Source organism: Manis javanica, chromosome 5, assembly GCF_040802235.1.
Source record: "Manis javanica isolate MJ-LG chromosome 5, MJ_LKY, whole genome shotgun sequence".
Classification (NCBI taxonomy): domain Eukaryota; kingdom Metazoa; phylum Chordata; class Mammalia; order Pholidota; family Manidae; genus Manis; species Manis javanica.
This window is the reverse complement of record NC_133160.1, coordinates 172785275-172798665: the sequence shown is the minus strand read 5'-3', so window position 1 is coordinate 172798665 and position 13391 is coordinate 172785275. Positions and strand designations below refer to the sequence as shown.

Genomic DNA, 13391 nt, shown 5'->3' with positions numbered 1-13391 from the left:
GCTTCCCCTGGGCAGGGCGGGGTGGCATGTCCCATGTAAAGCCGACCCTGGGCACCCTGACCAGGCCGTAAGGACAGCCAGCCAGGCCATGCAGCCTGCAGCACACGGGGGTCACCAATGGCGCGCTCCCCGGGTGGGGCCTCCCTGGTGGGCAGGGAAGGAGCTGGCTTCCACAGGGCTTGGGACACAGGCTAGTCTTGGCCTCCACCCCTCAGCCTCAGGCCTCGGTTTCAAAGTGGGGTCCCAGGATCGACATCATGGGTGGAAGCTTGTTGGAAATGCACATTCTCAGGCCCCACCCCAGATCTGCTGAGTCAGAACACCCGGAGCAGGGCCCCAGGACTTGTATTTTAACAAAGTGACCTCTGGGTGGCTCTAATGCACAGTGGAGCCTGGGAACTACCGGCCTAAATAATCTTTAAATATCCGCCCGGTACTAATGTTCCCTGTGGTGTCTGCAGAGGTGTGTGCCTGCTTTGGGGAGGCGGGGAGACGGAGTAGCATGCTTCTCCTGTTTCCCCCAGAGAGTCTCCTTTGTTTCTGTCTATCGGTAGTGTCTCCATCTGGCTCCCCCATTAGTCAGGAGAGGGCCGGGTCTGCTCTGACCCCCAGCTCCCAGGCCCTTTGTCACTGGACTGTCACCGGGAGGAGCCACACGGCAGGGCTTGTCCTGAGCGTCCCTGTCTGATTTCAGGGCCTACAGATCTGCGCTCGAGTACACCAAGCGCAGCCTGGGGATCTTCATCGACCTCCAGAGGAAGGAGAAGGAGGCGTCCGCATGGCTGCAGGCGGGCAAGATCTACTACATCCTCCGGGAGAACGAGCTGGTGGACGTGTACCTCCAGGTGTGGGCGCCAGGCCCGGGCACCCCTGCCTCCGCAGCCCCACCCCCAAAGCATGTGGAGCCCCTGCCGCCTGCCAGAGGCCCATGCCACCCCCTGCCCCAGGCCCTGGGGCCCCACTGCCCACGGCAAGCTGAGCTCCTGGAGGCCAGAGACTTGTGCCCCTCGCCATGCCCACCCCCATGCAGGTGCACAGCAAACATTCAATAAATGTGCAAATAATGTGCCCTCTCATTTGACACCCAGAAGAACTTGCATCAACAGCATCTCCTTAAAAGATGCGTTTATCACAGAAGCTCCATTTTTAGATGTTTTCCTAAATATGATGTAATTTGGAACAAATTGAGAGGCTCACGAGTCTTGTGAGTTTTCTCATTTTTGAGCACCTGCTGTGCACCTCCCTGGGTCAGAGGCTAAGGAGCCCGGATCAGGAGCTTATGGCTGAGATGGGGACAGGCACGTCAATAAACGGCCCAGACTCGGGGCCACGGGCTGCTGTGGGCATGTGACTGGGCAGAGGAGCCAGGAGGGGAACTCCCCTCTGCCCGGGGTACCAGAGGCTGGTGTGAGTTGCAGGCTGACTGGGAGCGAGTGCCACCTGGAGAGGAGGGTGTTCCCAGCAGCAGGAGTCACAGGTGCAAAGGCCCAGGGGTGCATGGGAGAGTGGCAAGCTCTGGGGCCTGCAAGCAGCAGCTGTGGCTGGGATGTGGGCAGAGCTAGTCCACTCAGCCATTCCCCCAGCTAGTGTCTGGTGAGCACCTATCGTGAGCCAGCACAGATGCACAGAGAAGCCTGGGTCCTCTGGTGGGGGCGGCAGGCAGACATGTGCTAGCTAAGGACTCCAGGGGAAGTCAGTGGAGGCGGAGGGCCAGGATGTGGAGCCCGGGGAAGCCAGCTGGGGAGCATGGCCCCGCCCCCTGCCGGGGCTCTGGGAGTCTCAGGAGGGCTTCTGCTTCCCCACAGGTGGCACAGAATGCTGCCCTGTACACAGGGGACCCCAACCTGGGGCTGGAGCTGTTTGAAGCCGCAGGAGACATCTTCTTCAACGGGACCTGGGAGCGGGAGAAAGCCGTGTCCTTCTACCGGGTGAGTGGGTTGCAGGGTATTTGCGGGTGGGCCTTGGGTGGGGGGCCCTGCATGGGGGAGACACAGGTGTGGGGCAGCAGAGGCCTCCCTCCTGGAGGCAGGACCGCCCATGCACATGCTTAGTTTCCTGGTGGTTTTCCTGGGATGATCCGACCTGGCAGGGACAGGGGAAGCAAGAGCCATTTGAGGGGAGAGGCAGCTTCAGACCTACAGCCAATCTCAGCACTGGATTCGAGTCCTGTCGCCATTTTTTAGGTGAAGGAGGTGAGGCTCAGAGGTGTGTCGGAGGGCACACGGCATGTAGCAGGAGGACCAGGGCAGGGCCCAGGCCCACACGTGCCTCCCGGAGGGCGGCTTCCCCCACCCCGTCAGCCCGGATCCCGCCTGCAGCCCAGCCCTAGGGTCGGATGAGCACAGAGGGGTGCTGGACCCTCCCGCTCAGGCCCTCAGGGTCCAGGAGTGGGGGCTGGTCTGAGGTTACTCAGTGTGGACAGATGGGTCCCACCCCAACTTTCTCATGGCCCAGTGGGCCTGGGGTACCAGGACTTCTCTGAGCTGACTTTCCTTTAAGTGGGCAGAACTGAATAAAGGTAGTGGGATGACAGGGGCCGTGGGAAGCTCCCAGGACACATCTGGGGCTCCCGGAGGGGCCTGGGCCTGGGCCTGCCTCTGCAGGAGAAGGTCTGACCCATCACCTGTGTGAGCAGGATCGGGCGCTGCCCCTGGCCGTGACAACAGGGAACCGGGAGGCTGAGCTTCGGCTGTGCAACAAGCTGGTGGTACTGCTGGCCGAGCTGGAGGTACCCCAGGAGGGCCTGGAGTTCGGCCACATGGCCTTGGCACTCAGCATCGCCCTGGGTAAGCCCCATGCCCCTGGCCCCACGAGGGTCTCCGACCTCAGGAGACCTGTGGGCTCCTCTGCCCTGCAGGCCACCCCCTCCTGAGCAGGCAGGCGAGATGAGCACAGCAGATGTGCCCAGGCCCTGCCCCAGGGATGGCTTGGGGGCTCAGGGGGTGCCCCACTCACTGCGCAGCTGGACTGCCTTTGCCAGCTCCATGGCTTCCTCTGTCTCTTTCCCTTGCTGACCACAAGGGCCAGCCAGCATGCCCTGCATTCTGGACACTCCAGGCTTCTCACCAGTCCCTGGACATGCCAGGCGGGCCCACCCATGCCTATCTGCAGTGTCGTTCCCCTTGTCCTTCCCCGCATGCAGCCAGCCTCCAGCATTGTCTGGCTGATGAAATCCCAACCCCCTTCCGGAAGCCTGTCCCCCAGGGCTGGGCCCACTGTGTGTAGCACCTCCTGTTGCACAGGCACACAGTGGGTGCACAGCAGAGTGTGCATGTGGGCCCCACAGCATGCATCCTGGAAGGGGGGGTCCTGGAGGCAGCCCAGTCGGGCAGCTCCCCCAGGATGGGGTGCAGCTGAAGATACACCAGGGAGGGTCACACGTCACGTCTGCAGGCTGCCCAGAGTCTGGTGCCTGCAAGCACACAGACTGGATGAGCTTTGGGGTCCCCACTCAGAAGCAGCAGACAAACACCCCAGTCCAGGTGGCCACATGCCCACATGGGCATGGACTTCCCCATGTCCCTGAGGGGCACAAAGAGCAGGCATTATTAGGTCCATTTTACAGGCGGGAAAAGTGAGTCTTGGGATGGGAAGGGACTGGCTGGAGCTCTGGGACGGTGTTGGCCTGGGCGTCCCCCACCCCCGTGACCCCCACAGCCATGTCCTCGCACGTGCTCCCTCCCCGTGTGCCCAGGGGACCAGCTGAACGAGCGAGTGGCCTGCCACCGGCTGGCTGCCCTGCACCACCGGCTGGGCCACAGCGAGCTGGCTGAGCACTTCTACCTCAAGGCTCTGTCTCTCTGCAACTCGCTGCTGGAGTTCGACGAGGAGACCCTGTATTACGTGAAGGTGTACGTGGTGCTTGGAGACATCATCTTCTACGACCTGAAGGTGGGTGGGGGCGGCTGACATGCGAACAGGTGAGAGCAACCATTGGGTAAAGGACAGACAGAAGGGAGTGTAATCAGGGGACTGCCTGGAGGAGGTGGCTACAAAGCTGAGTCTTTATAGTCAAGCTGGGGTTAGCCACCAAAAAGTGGAGAGGTCACAAGGACATTCTGAGGGGCATGAGAAGGAGAGGGGCATCACTGTTATCTCCAGAGAACCACACTGCAAGGAGCAACCCAAATACTGGCACCTCCTCCAGGAAGCCTGCCAGTCTGTGCAGAGCTCTTCCTTCCTGGAATTCCGAGAAATGTTTAATCCTCACGTCAGCTGGGTGGGGCAGGTACTGTTATCATCCTGCTTCAGAGAGGGAGGGTGGGCTTGGGGATGGGGTGTGACTTAACCCTGGGTTGTATAATGGGGACACAACTCCCGGAAGCCTGGCTGAGTCCCTGTTGGAGTGGAGGGCCTCGAGCTGGGACTTTCCCATCTATCTCTGAGCCCTGCAGCGGACACAGATGAGGACCTGGAGACATCTCCACCGCTCCCCCCATGGGCAGACGCCCCCGGGCCCGGCTGGGGCTTAGCTCTGCCCCTGCACCGTACCTGCTGTGTTGGCTGTGGGAGGGCACTGCGGCCCAGGGGCTGAGTTCTCCCCATCGCTCCTGTCCCCCAGCAAATGTCATCTAGGAGCTGGGGCAGCCCTGGGAGACCCCCACCCAGTCAGTACCCAGCAACAACCTGCCTGGGGCCGTGCTGGCTGTGCACTGGCGACACCTGGTGGCCATAGTTGGTCACTGTGGCCTCCTGCTATGTCAGATCAGGCAGTTCTGGGGAGCCCACCGGCAGCGCTGAACACGGTAACTGAGCCTCACTGCGGTCTAGTCTGCGTACCACAGACTCAGGGAGATCCAGGCTGTGTGAGATCCAGGCTCTGTGTGGTTGTTTCTTGGCATGTGTTTGCTGTTTTGGAGGAGCAGGGCCCCCACAGGACAAGGAGGAATACGGCTAGGCACGGTCAGCTCATTGGTGTAGGATCAGGAACTGTGAGGCAGGGCTCCGGTGCCTGGGACCCTGGGACGTGTGACCCTCTGGCCCTGAGACCCGGCATGCTCCGGTGTCTGTGCCCATCCTCCCGGGCTGGGCTCTGGGCCAGGCCCGCCTCTATGTGCAGGGCTGTGGAGCCTGGTGGTGGAGCAGGGGTGAGGCCGGCCTCACCTGAGCTGTGCATACCCAGAGCCCTCTGCTGTCTGTGACACGCACCCTGACCTGTGGGTGGTCTGACGATGGGGGCACATGGAGCTCACCCCACCCCAAGTGTTCCAGGTGACTGATGGCCACGCAGCTCCACACAGGAAGGGCAAGCAGGCTGGGGAAGCAAACAGACCCACCTGAGATGGGGAATAGAAGCCAGCCCAAGGGCAGCTCCCGGCCTGGAGGTGCCCGATCTCCTCCCAGGCAGAACACACACTCACCTCTGACCCTGGGAAGGGGCCCCAGGGACGGGGGCCTTCTCTGTTCCCAGTCACATGGGGCAGGAAGGAAACGGCTGGGCTGCAGCTGAGAGGCCAAGGTCCCTGGGCCTGGGCGGCTGACCTCAGGGTTCAGAGAACACCTCTGCCTCCTTCCAAACGCTCTTCCCGGGCCGCCCTACTGCCCGCAGCCTCGCATGACTGCTCTCAACACCAGGCCCGACTTCACAGACGAGCCCTTGCATTCCATCAGGCTGACTTTACATCTTCCTCCACCTGCCCAGGAGAGAAAGAGGCTCCTTCCTGCCCTGCCTGTGACCAGGGGCTGCCCTGCACAGGACAAGGATGGGCAGGAGAAAGAGTGGTCTGACTGTGCCTAAGAGCATTGTCCTGGAGGTGGGAGACAGCAGGGATCTTGGCTAATGGTCTCTGAAAACAGGGTCATCTTTAACCTGGGTGTGGGTATCAGAACCAAAAGAACCCTTGGAATAGAATGGATTTGGGTGTGAATCCTGGGTCTGCTGCCCACTAGATGCTTCATGCACATGTGCACACAAGCATGTGAATATATCCCTGCCAACTGTCCACTTTGGTCAGGTCTTTCTGTTTAGTTGGTATGTCACCTCCTCCAGGAAGCCCTCCTATCCCACCTGGGGCTGTGTCTGGTGTTGCCTGGGGTTCCCATATGCCGCTGAGCTTTCCTCTGCCACCAGTGTGGCCCAGAACAGCTTTCCTCTGCCACCGTTGTGTCCAGAACAAGCCATAGCTCCCAGGCCACACAGGGTCCAGCCCTGGTGGGGGCGGGGAGTGTTTGCCGAGCTGCTTGCCACGCGTTTCTGCTTTTCCCCCATCTGGGAGGCTGTGAGAACGCAGTGAGGAGCCTGGGCTGGTGAATCGGGGCTCTGTCCTCTGTCCTGGGGGCTGCCACGGGCAGGGGAGGGCGGGCCAGGCTCGGGTGCAAAGCAGTCCCTCAGGAGCCTCCGCGTGGAGGTGTCCTCAGGAGCGGCTGCGGGAGGCCAGAGTGGTGGGGGCCGGCTGACTGGGGGCAGACTGACCTGCGGACGTGGGGTCTGAGCCAAGCTGCACCCTCAGAGGGAGTGTGTGTCTGGGGGCGTCTCGCCCTGACGTTGCCGGGAAGGCCTGAGAGAGGCTCCTAGGAGGTGCTCTGTGCTGAGGCTGCCCGGCGGGGCCCAGACGTGCTGGTGTCAGCATGGACACGGGGCTGGACACTGATGTGCCACGGTGGCCCTGGCGAAGGTGGGCCCTGCAGGGGGTCTCAGAGCAGCCATCAGACCCCTCCTCAGCTCCAGGGGAAGCACAGATGCCCTGGGGTTGGGGGGAGAGTGGGAGGAGGCCACGAGGTGTGCGGCCCTGGCTCCAGGGAGGGAAGGGGCCTGGAGTGCAGGCAGGGCCGGGGGCTGGCCAGAATGCCAGGCCAGGCCCACACAGACCCCAGAGGGCCCCCACACATGAGCCAAGTCCAGAGGTGCCAAGTGCAGGAGCCTTGACCCAGGCAGAGCGGGCAGCCTGGTGCCCTGCCGTTGGGCACGGTGGCCTCCCACCTGTCACAGGCCGCAGCCTGCAGGGTAAAGTGCTGTGGACAGAGGTGACAGCATGGCCGTGGGGAGGAGCGCCCTCCTTTCCAGATTAAATGCTGGTCTCACCTTCAGGACCCGTTTGACGCGGCTGGGTACTACCAGCTGGCACTGGCGGCGGCCGTGGACCTGGGCAACAAGAAGGCCCAGATGAAAATCTACACACGCCTGGCCACCATCTACCACAACTTCCTCCTGGACCGCGAGAAGTCCCTCTTCTTCTACCAAAAGGCCAGGACCTTTGCCGCTGAGCTCAACATACGCAGGGCCACCCTGATCCCCGAGCGGTGCTGTGGGCGGGCACCCTGGCTGGCCCCTGGCCACCCGCCCTGAGTCCCTGTCCTCATGGGAGTGGGCTCCCCGTCTGTCCTGGTGTCTCCAGGTGGCTCACTGTCTGGGAAATGGAGGCACACAGTGGGGGTCACGCAGCAATAAACACTTTTTGCAGTAACCTCCTGATGTCTGCAAGCCCCCTTCCCTAGTCCACCTCCTGGGGAGTGCCCAGGGACCAGGCCTCATGCCCGCAGCCCTCTGCTGCTGCACTGGGCCTCGGGTACGAGCTGGGAGGACCGTGAGTCCAGCAGACCCAGGCCAGGTGCCCCTGCTGTCACTCAAGCCCCAGTTGCCTGTCAAAGTGGGAAGCAGTCGTGGGATTCCCCAGACCCCTTTTCCTTCTCTGGACCCTCATGGTGTGTGAGCACCTTTCATCCTCCAACCAGCCTCAGGGGTGGGACTGTTGTGGTCTCTATTTATAATTTTAAAAACTGTAGGAGGCACAGAGAGGTTAGGTGCTTTGCCTGCAATCACACAGCAGACAGGAGGGGCAGAGCTTCATAGCCCAACATGGTAACCACTGACCACCTGCCAGCTGCCTCAAGGGATGTGCCCCCGTTAGGACCCAAGGTGGGTCCTGGAAGGTGTTGGCACAGCGCTGTTCTGTACCTCTCCACCCCTCGTCTGTGTCCTGAGTTGATGGAAAGCAGGGAGGGTGTCCCAAGGGCTCCCCCCCAATGTCCTCTGGCCCAGCCTGGCCAGCCCCACCTGCAGCCCCTAGTCAGCGCGGCAGGACACATGGTGGCAGGGCCACCAGCCCCACAAGGACAGCAAGCCCCCAACCCACCTGTCCCAGCAGCCAGGGGCCAGGATCCCAGGCATGGCGGAAATCATCTTGATTTACAGGCAGAGAAACTGAGGCTCAGAGGAACCCAGTGGTTCTCACCCACATGGCACTAAAAGGCCTTTTTCTTTAGTTTGTTTTGTTGATGAGTTGAAATTCACACAACATAAAACTCACCACTTAAAGGGAACAATTCAGTGGTTTTGCGTATTGAGCAGCGAGCGTCCTGCAACCGTCACCTCTGTGTAGCTCAAAAACACTTCATCTCCCCCAAGTCCTCCTGCACCCGCAAAGCAGTCACTTCTGGTCCCCCTTCCCAAGGCCCGTATTTCACAGAAGGGAAACCAAGGCCTGGGGGACGGCCTTCTGCGGCCAGGAGAGCCCCGAAGGCCCTGGGTGGGAGGAAGGGGGCGCCCTCCTCCCTTCCTCTGCTCCGGAAAGCCCTGCGGAGGCGACCTGCAGACCCCGCCCCAGGCCTCTCTGCCAGGGGGCAGCAGAGAGCCGCCCAGAACGGGGGCCGTGGCGGGGAATCAGGGTTCGAGGAGCAGATCCCAGCCAAGCCGCACACTTCTAACCTTGAGCCCTCGCCGCCCTCTCTGTGGGCCGGGGCCGGGAAGCCAGGAGGAGGCCGCACGTGAAGACCCGACCCAAGGCCTGGCACAGTGACCCGAGGACACAAGCCTCTGAGGTCACCGACCTGCTGGGCAGCACCCGGGCCATGCCTGCAGCCACTCCAAGGGGGCACCTGCCTCGGAGGGCAGGGACCTGGGAACCCATGCCTTCCCTGACCTTCCACAAGGTCATCCCCTCCCCTGCTGGGACCCCTCAGCCCTCTGGCAGCAGACCTGGAGGTCAGGGGAGGTCCTGCTTAGAGGCCGCGGGCTTTGGGCTGAGCTCATTTCTCTCAGCCGCAGGTTGGTCACAACCTAAACAAAGTTGCTAACCGCTGTATGGGGGGGATGCAGAGAGGATTCGAGAAGCAGAGGGCGCAGCTGCACGCCGAGCCAGGGCTGAGAGTCGCCTGTTCCCTTGAATGGTTCTTATTGCTGTGGAAGAGGGCCAACAACCGCAGGCTACAGAACACTGAACCAGGGCTTGAGTCACTCTGGTCAAATTCCTTACTTCTCAGACCCTCAGTCTCTTCTTCATCTGCAGAAACAAACAAACCCCACCTCAACGTTCTGAGAATGAAGAGAGAACGTGGGTCGGGCCCAGAGCTGACGCCCTTGTGTGCAGCCAAGACCAGGAGCACGCGGGTGGGGGCCAGGGCTCGGCTGGCTCTGCTCCTTTGGAGGCCAGGCCTGGGCCACAGTCCCCCGCCCCCAGCCTTCCAGCAGAGATGGGCATGTGCACTCAGCCCTGGGCACCAAGTGGGCACACAACCCAGAAGTCCCACTGCCCTGGTTTTAGAAGGAGGTACCTGGGTCTACACTGGGTCCATTCAGTCCCCCTTCCCATGCAGGTTCACTGTGCACCTACTGTGTGCAGGCTTCATCAACCACTATGGGACAAGTGCAGAACTAAACCAAGTGGGCCTGGAGGGACAAATGGCCCCTCCAGGAGGAGCTCCTGGGGCTGGGAATGGAATCACATCCCTTGCTAGTTCCCTGAAGACTCCTCCACGCACCTCCCCAAACAGAGAGGCAAAGCAGCCTGCCCAGGGGCACACAGCCCCACCTCCTGCCTGTGCTGTCCCCACCGTCCCTGGAGACACCCTTCTCGGCATCAGCATCATCCAAGGAGCAAACGTTGACCCAAATGTGGGTTGGCCACTAGCTTTGTGTGAGGAAACCAAGGCTCAGAGAGGAGTAGGACTACCCCAATGACACACAGCATCTGTCCTCATCATCACCTCCCAGCTACAGGCGACAGGAGCTGCAAGGAGGGGTGTGCCTCAGCGTGAGACTGAGTTCTCCAGAGACGGGAGAGCTCACCGTGGGGAGAAGTGGGCTCCCTGTCAGCACAGGGGTTCAAGCAGGACACAGAAGGGTTCCCTCTAGCACAGAGAGGCATGTCTAAGCAGCCCTCAGAATCTGCTGGGGGCATTAAGGTGCCCCTGGACTCCAGCCTGCACTAACTGTGATCCCAGCTGCATGCGGTCAGCTTGGGCACCCTGTCTGGGCCGGGAAGGGGGGCTGTCGGCCACGGGCTGTGCGGCTCCTGGCACCGGTCTGCTGGCAGCTGGGTGGGAATCTGCAAGTTTAAGGGTGGGTGTCTAGCCAATGGGTTTCAGCCCCGGGCAAGTTCACTATGGATTCAGTGGGACCAAAGAAAACGACAGTAAAACGTTCTTAGGGTGCAAAAGTTGGGTATAATCCTGTTTCCAGGTGGCAGGGCAGTCTCTAGAATCCTATGCACTCGGAGCGAGTCTGCACGCAGCAAGCCGGTCTCCGCCTCTGGGTCTCTCAGCCCGCACAGCCGTCCTGCACAGTTGTCCTCTGGGTCTCTGTCCTCAGCGCTGCCACCACTCCAGCCTCTGCTCTCCTGCAGCCTTGCAGCCCTGCCACCGTGTCACCCAGAGCACTGGGCGGAGCTCTTTATATAGAGTCAGCAGCAACATATTGCCCACAGGTGTGCAGTGAGCTAGCCGACCAGGGCCAGGTGAGAATCCTGGCCACAGGAACTTCCATTTTATCCACGCTCCACCCCTCTGGGATTCTCTCCTCTCAATCTATGTGCCCTCAATCCTCTGCAATGGTCCCTGGGCAAGAAAGCTGGAGCGCTGTAACCAAATTCCATAATAACAACAGAGGTTATGACAATATACAAATAACAAAAATTACAACAAATAATAATAACCCTCAAGCCTGAGGAGATCCACTGCCACCAGGTGGTCATCCCGGCTGTATGCAAACCAGTTCCACTCAAGTGAGTTACCAGAGGACCACGGGTGGGCCTCACGACACTCGCCTCCTCCAGGCTCTCAGCAGGAGGTCCTGCAGACACTCGGGCCCGTCCTCCTGCTTTGTCTCTGCCTCTGCTCCGTCCCCAGCCGCCGGAACCGCTGCTCCGGGCTCAGCTGTTGCCACAGCTCCAGGCGTCCAGTTTCTCTCTGTCCGCTCCTGCCTTTTCGAACAAGCTTCAGAGGTCCCTTTAAATTCTCCCTCCGAGAAGCAGACCGCATTTCCCTTTGTGCTTGAGCCTGAGGATGCGAGCAGAGCGTGGAGGGCTCCACGGCCCGAGGAGGGGCTGCACCTCTCCTGGGGGAGCCCGCGGTCGCAGAGTCCTTCCGGCTTCCCACCAGCTTTCAGCCGGGCGGGGTCTCCCCCCAGGAGGGGCCGATGTCTCCCCCCAGGAGGGGCCGACGCCTCCGGCACCGGCAGGGCCTCCACGCCCACCTGTCCGTCAGACCTCCGCTCCTCCGCTCCCCGCCCCGGGGCTCGCGGCTCCACTACTTCTCTTACCCCGCGGCACCTGGCGGCCTGCGCTCTTGGGCCGCTGCTTGTCCAGCCGCTGCTGCTTCTCGGCCACTTCCTTTCGGGGCAGCACGACATCTTTACTATTTTCACAGCACTTTGTAGTGACGCCATTTCAGTCAGCAACAAATTTTCTTTCTTTGGGATGGACCCCAGTCCTCCACCCCTGCCCAGGACCACATGTCCACTGGGAGAAACTCGGGGTGTCTGCCGGTCTGTAGGGGCAGCTGCTGAAACACCCCTCCCATGAGGGCAGCCTGTCCCTTTCCCTTGGTCACCAGTGATCCCTGCTGACTTCGCCGATTGTCTTGCCAATGGGTTTCAGCCCCAGGCAAGTTCACCATAGATTCAATGAGTGTGGATAAAGTGAAGGTGCCTGTGGGCAGGATTCTCACCTGGCCCTGGCTGGCTAGCTCACTACACATGTGTGAGCAGTGTGTTGTTATTGACTGTATATTGTGCTCTGGGCGACACAGTGACAACGGCTGCAGGAAAGCAGAGCAGAGGACAGAGGCCCAGAGGCAGAGACCGGCTTGCTGCCTAGAGACTTGCTCTGAGTGGATGAGACTTTAATGATTGACCTGCCACTGTGGAAATAAAGTTGGGTATAACCCTTTCACTCCAAAAACGCTCTACTGTAATTTCTTTGGTCACATTGAATCCATAGCGAACTTGCCTGGGCCTGAAACCCATTGGCAAGACATTGTGACCAAAGAAAATGACAGTAAAATGTTCCTGGGACGAAAGGGTTTACACCCAACTTTATTTCCGTGGTGGCGGGTCAGTCACTAGAATCTCATGCACTCAGAGTGAGTCTGCAGGCAGCCAGCCAGTCTCTGCCCCTGGGCCTCTCTGCACAGTTGTCCTGCACAGCCGTCCTCTAGGCCTCTGTCCTCGGCGCTGCCACCACTCCAGTCTCACCTCTGCTCTCCTGCAGCCCTGCCACCGTGTCGTGCCCAGAACACTGGGCGGAGCTCTTTATATAGAGTCAATAGCAACGTATTGCCCACACGTGTGCAGTGAGCCAGCTGACTAGGGCCAGGTGGGAATCCTGGCCACAGAAACCTCCACTGTATCCACAGTGGGAAACAGGTTCAAGTCCAGGCTTTGCCTCTCTGGGATCATGTGACCCTGGGCACCCAGCACAAGGCACCATTCCGGTGCCAGTATATGCCTGCCTTCTGTGAGCCTCAGGTTTCTCTGTAAAAAGGGCAATGAGATGTTCCGTGCAGCCTGCTGAGATGAACAACGGCCTATGAAACAGCCAGCCCCGCCCCGGAGTTTATTAGGGTCCCCAGGGCTGACGTGAGCATAGGAACAGAGCCTGTGATGTGCTTCCCCCCGGGGAGAGCAGGGTTCCCGTCAGTCTTCTCTGCCTTCTGTGTGATCCCACCCACTGAGAGGAACCGTGAACGTGGGCTGCGCCCCCACAGCCAGGTCCTGCCACCTGGCAAACGAGTGGTCTTGCCGATGTAATTAAGGCCAATCAGTTGACTTGGAGTTACTCAAACGGGAAATTATCCTGAGTGGGCCCACCTGTACCCCTGCCCCCTGCCCACCATCCACCTTCCCCCCCACCTACCTGCCCACCTGCCCCTTTGACCCCTACCCCCTGCCCCCTGCCCACCTTCCCCCTGCCCACCTCTCCACCTGCCCACCTGCCTTTTGCCCCCCTTCCTGCCTGCCCCCTACACCCCTGCCCACCTACCCCCTGTGCCCCTTCTCACCTGCCTCCCTGCCCTCTGCCTGCCCTGCCCACCTGCCCAGGCCCCCAAGGCTGCCCAGGTCCTGCTCCTGCCCCACTCATTGGGGAGGGAGGAAGGGAGGGAGGGAAGGGAGGGTGTTGGGACCTAGGTTCTCAGCCACCCTCCAGCTGTGGGACCCAATCAGCCCAGGCCACAGGGCC

At 60.9% G+C, this 13391-nt stretch overlaps 1 protein-coding gene across 8 annotated transcripts in view; it reads left to right on the top strand.

The window, feature by feature from the left end:
- The window catches only part of SH3TC1 (SH3 domain and tetratricopeptide repeats 1), a 47061-nt gene extending 39658 nt beyond the window's left edge, over window positions 1-7403 (top strand). For 7 of the 8 annotated variants that reach the window (XM_017641969.3, XM_017641974.3, XM_036992588.2 and 4 more), the window contains 5 exons: window positions 695-845; window positions 1806-1928; window positions 2636-2786; window positions 3695-3891; window positions 7028-7403. In XM_017641969.3, the coding sequence (XP_017497458.3) occupies window positions 695-845; window positions 1806-1928; window positions 2636-2786; window positions 3695-3891; window positions 7028-7285 (880 nt within the window). In that variant the 3' untranslated portion in view covers window positions 7286-7403. Of the gene's footprint in view, window positions 1-694; window positions 846-1805; window positions 1929-2635; window positions 2787-3694; window positions 3921-7027 lie in introns of all 8 variants that reach the window. The other variant, XM_036992599.2, reaches the window with a different exon arrangement.
- Window positions 7404-13391: the final 5988 nt, after the last annotated feature.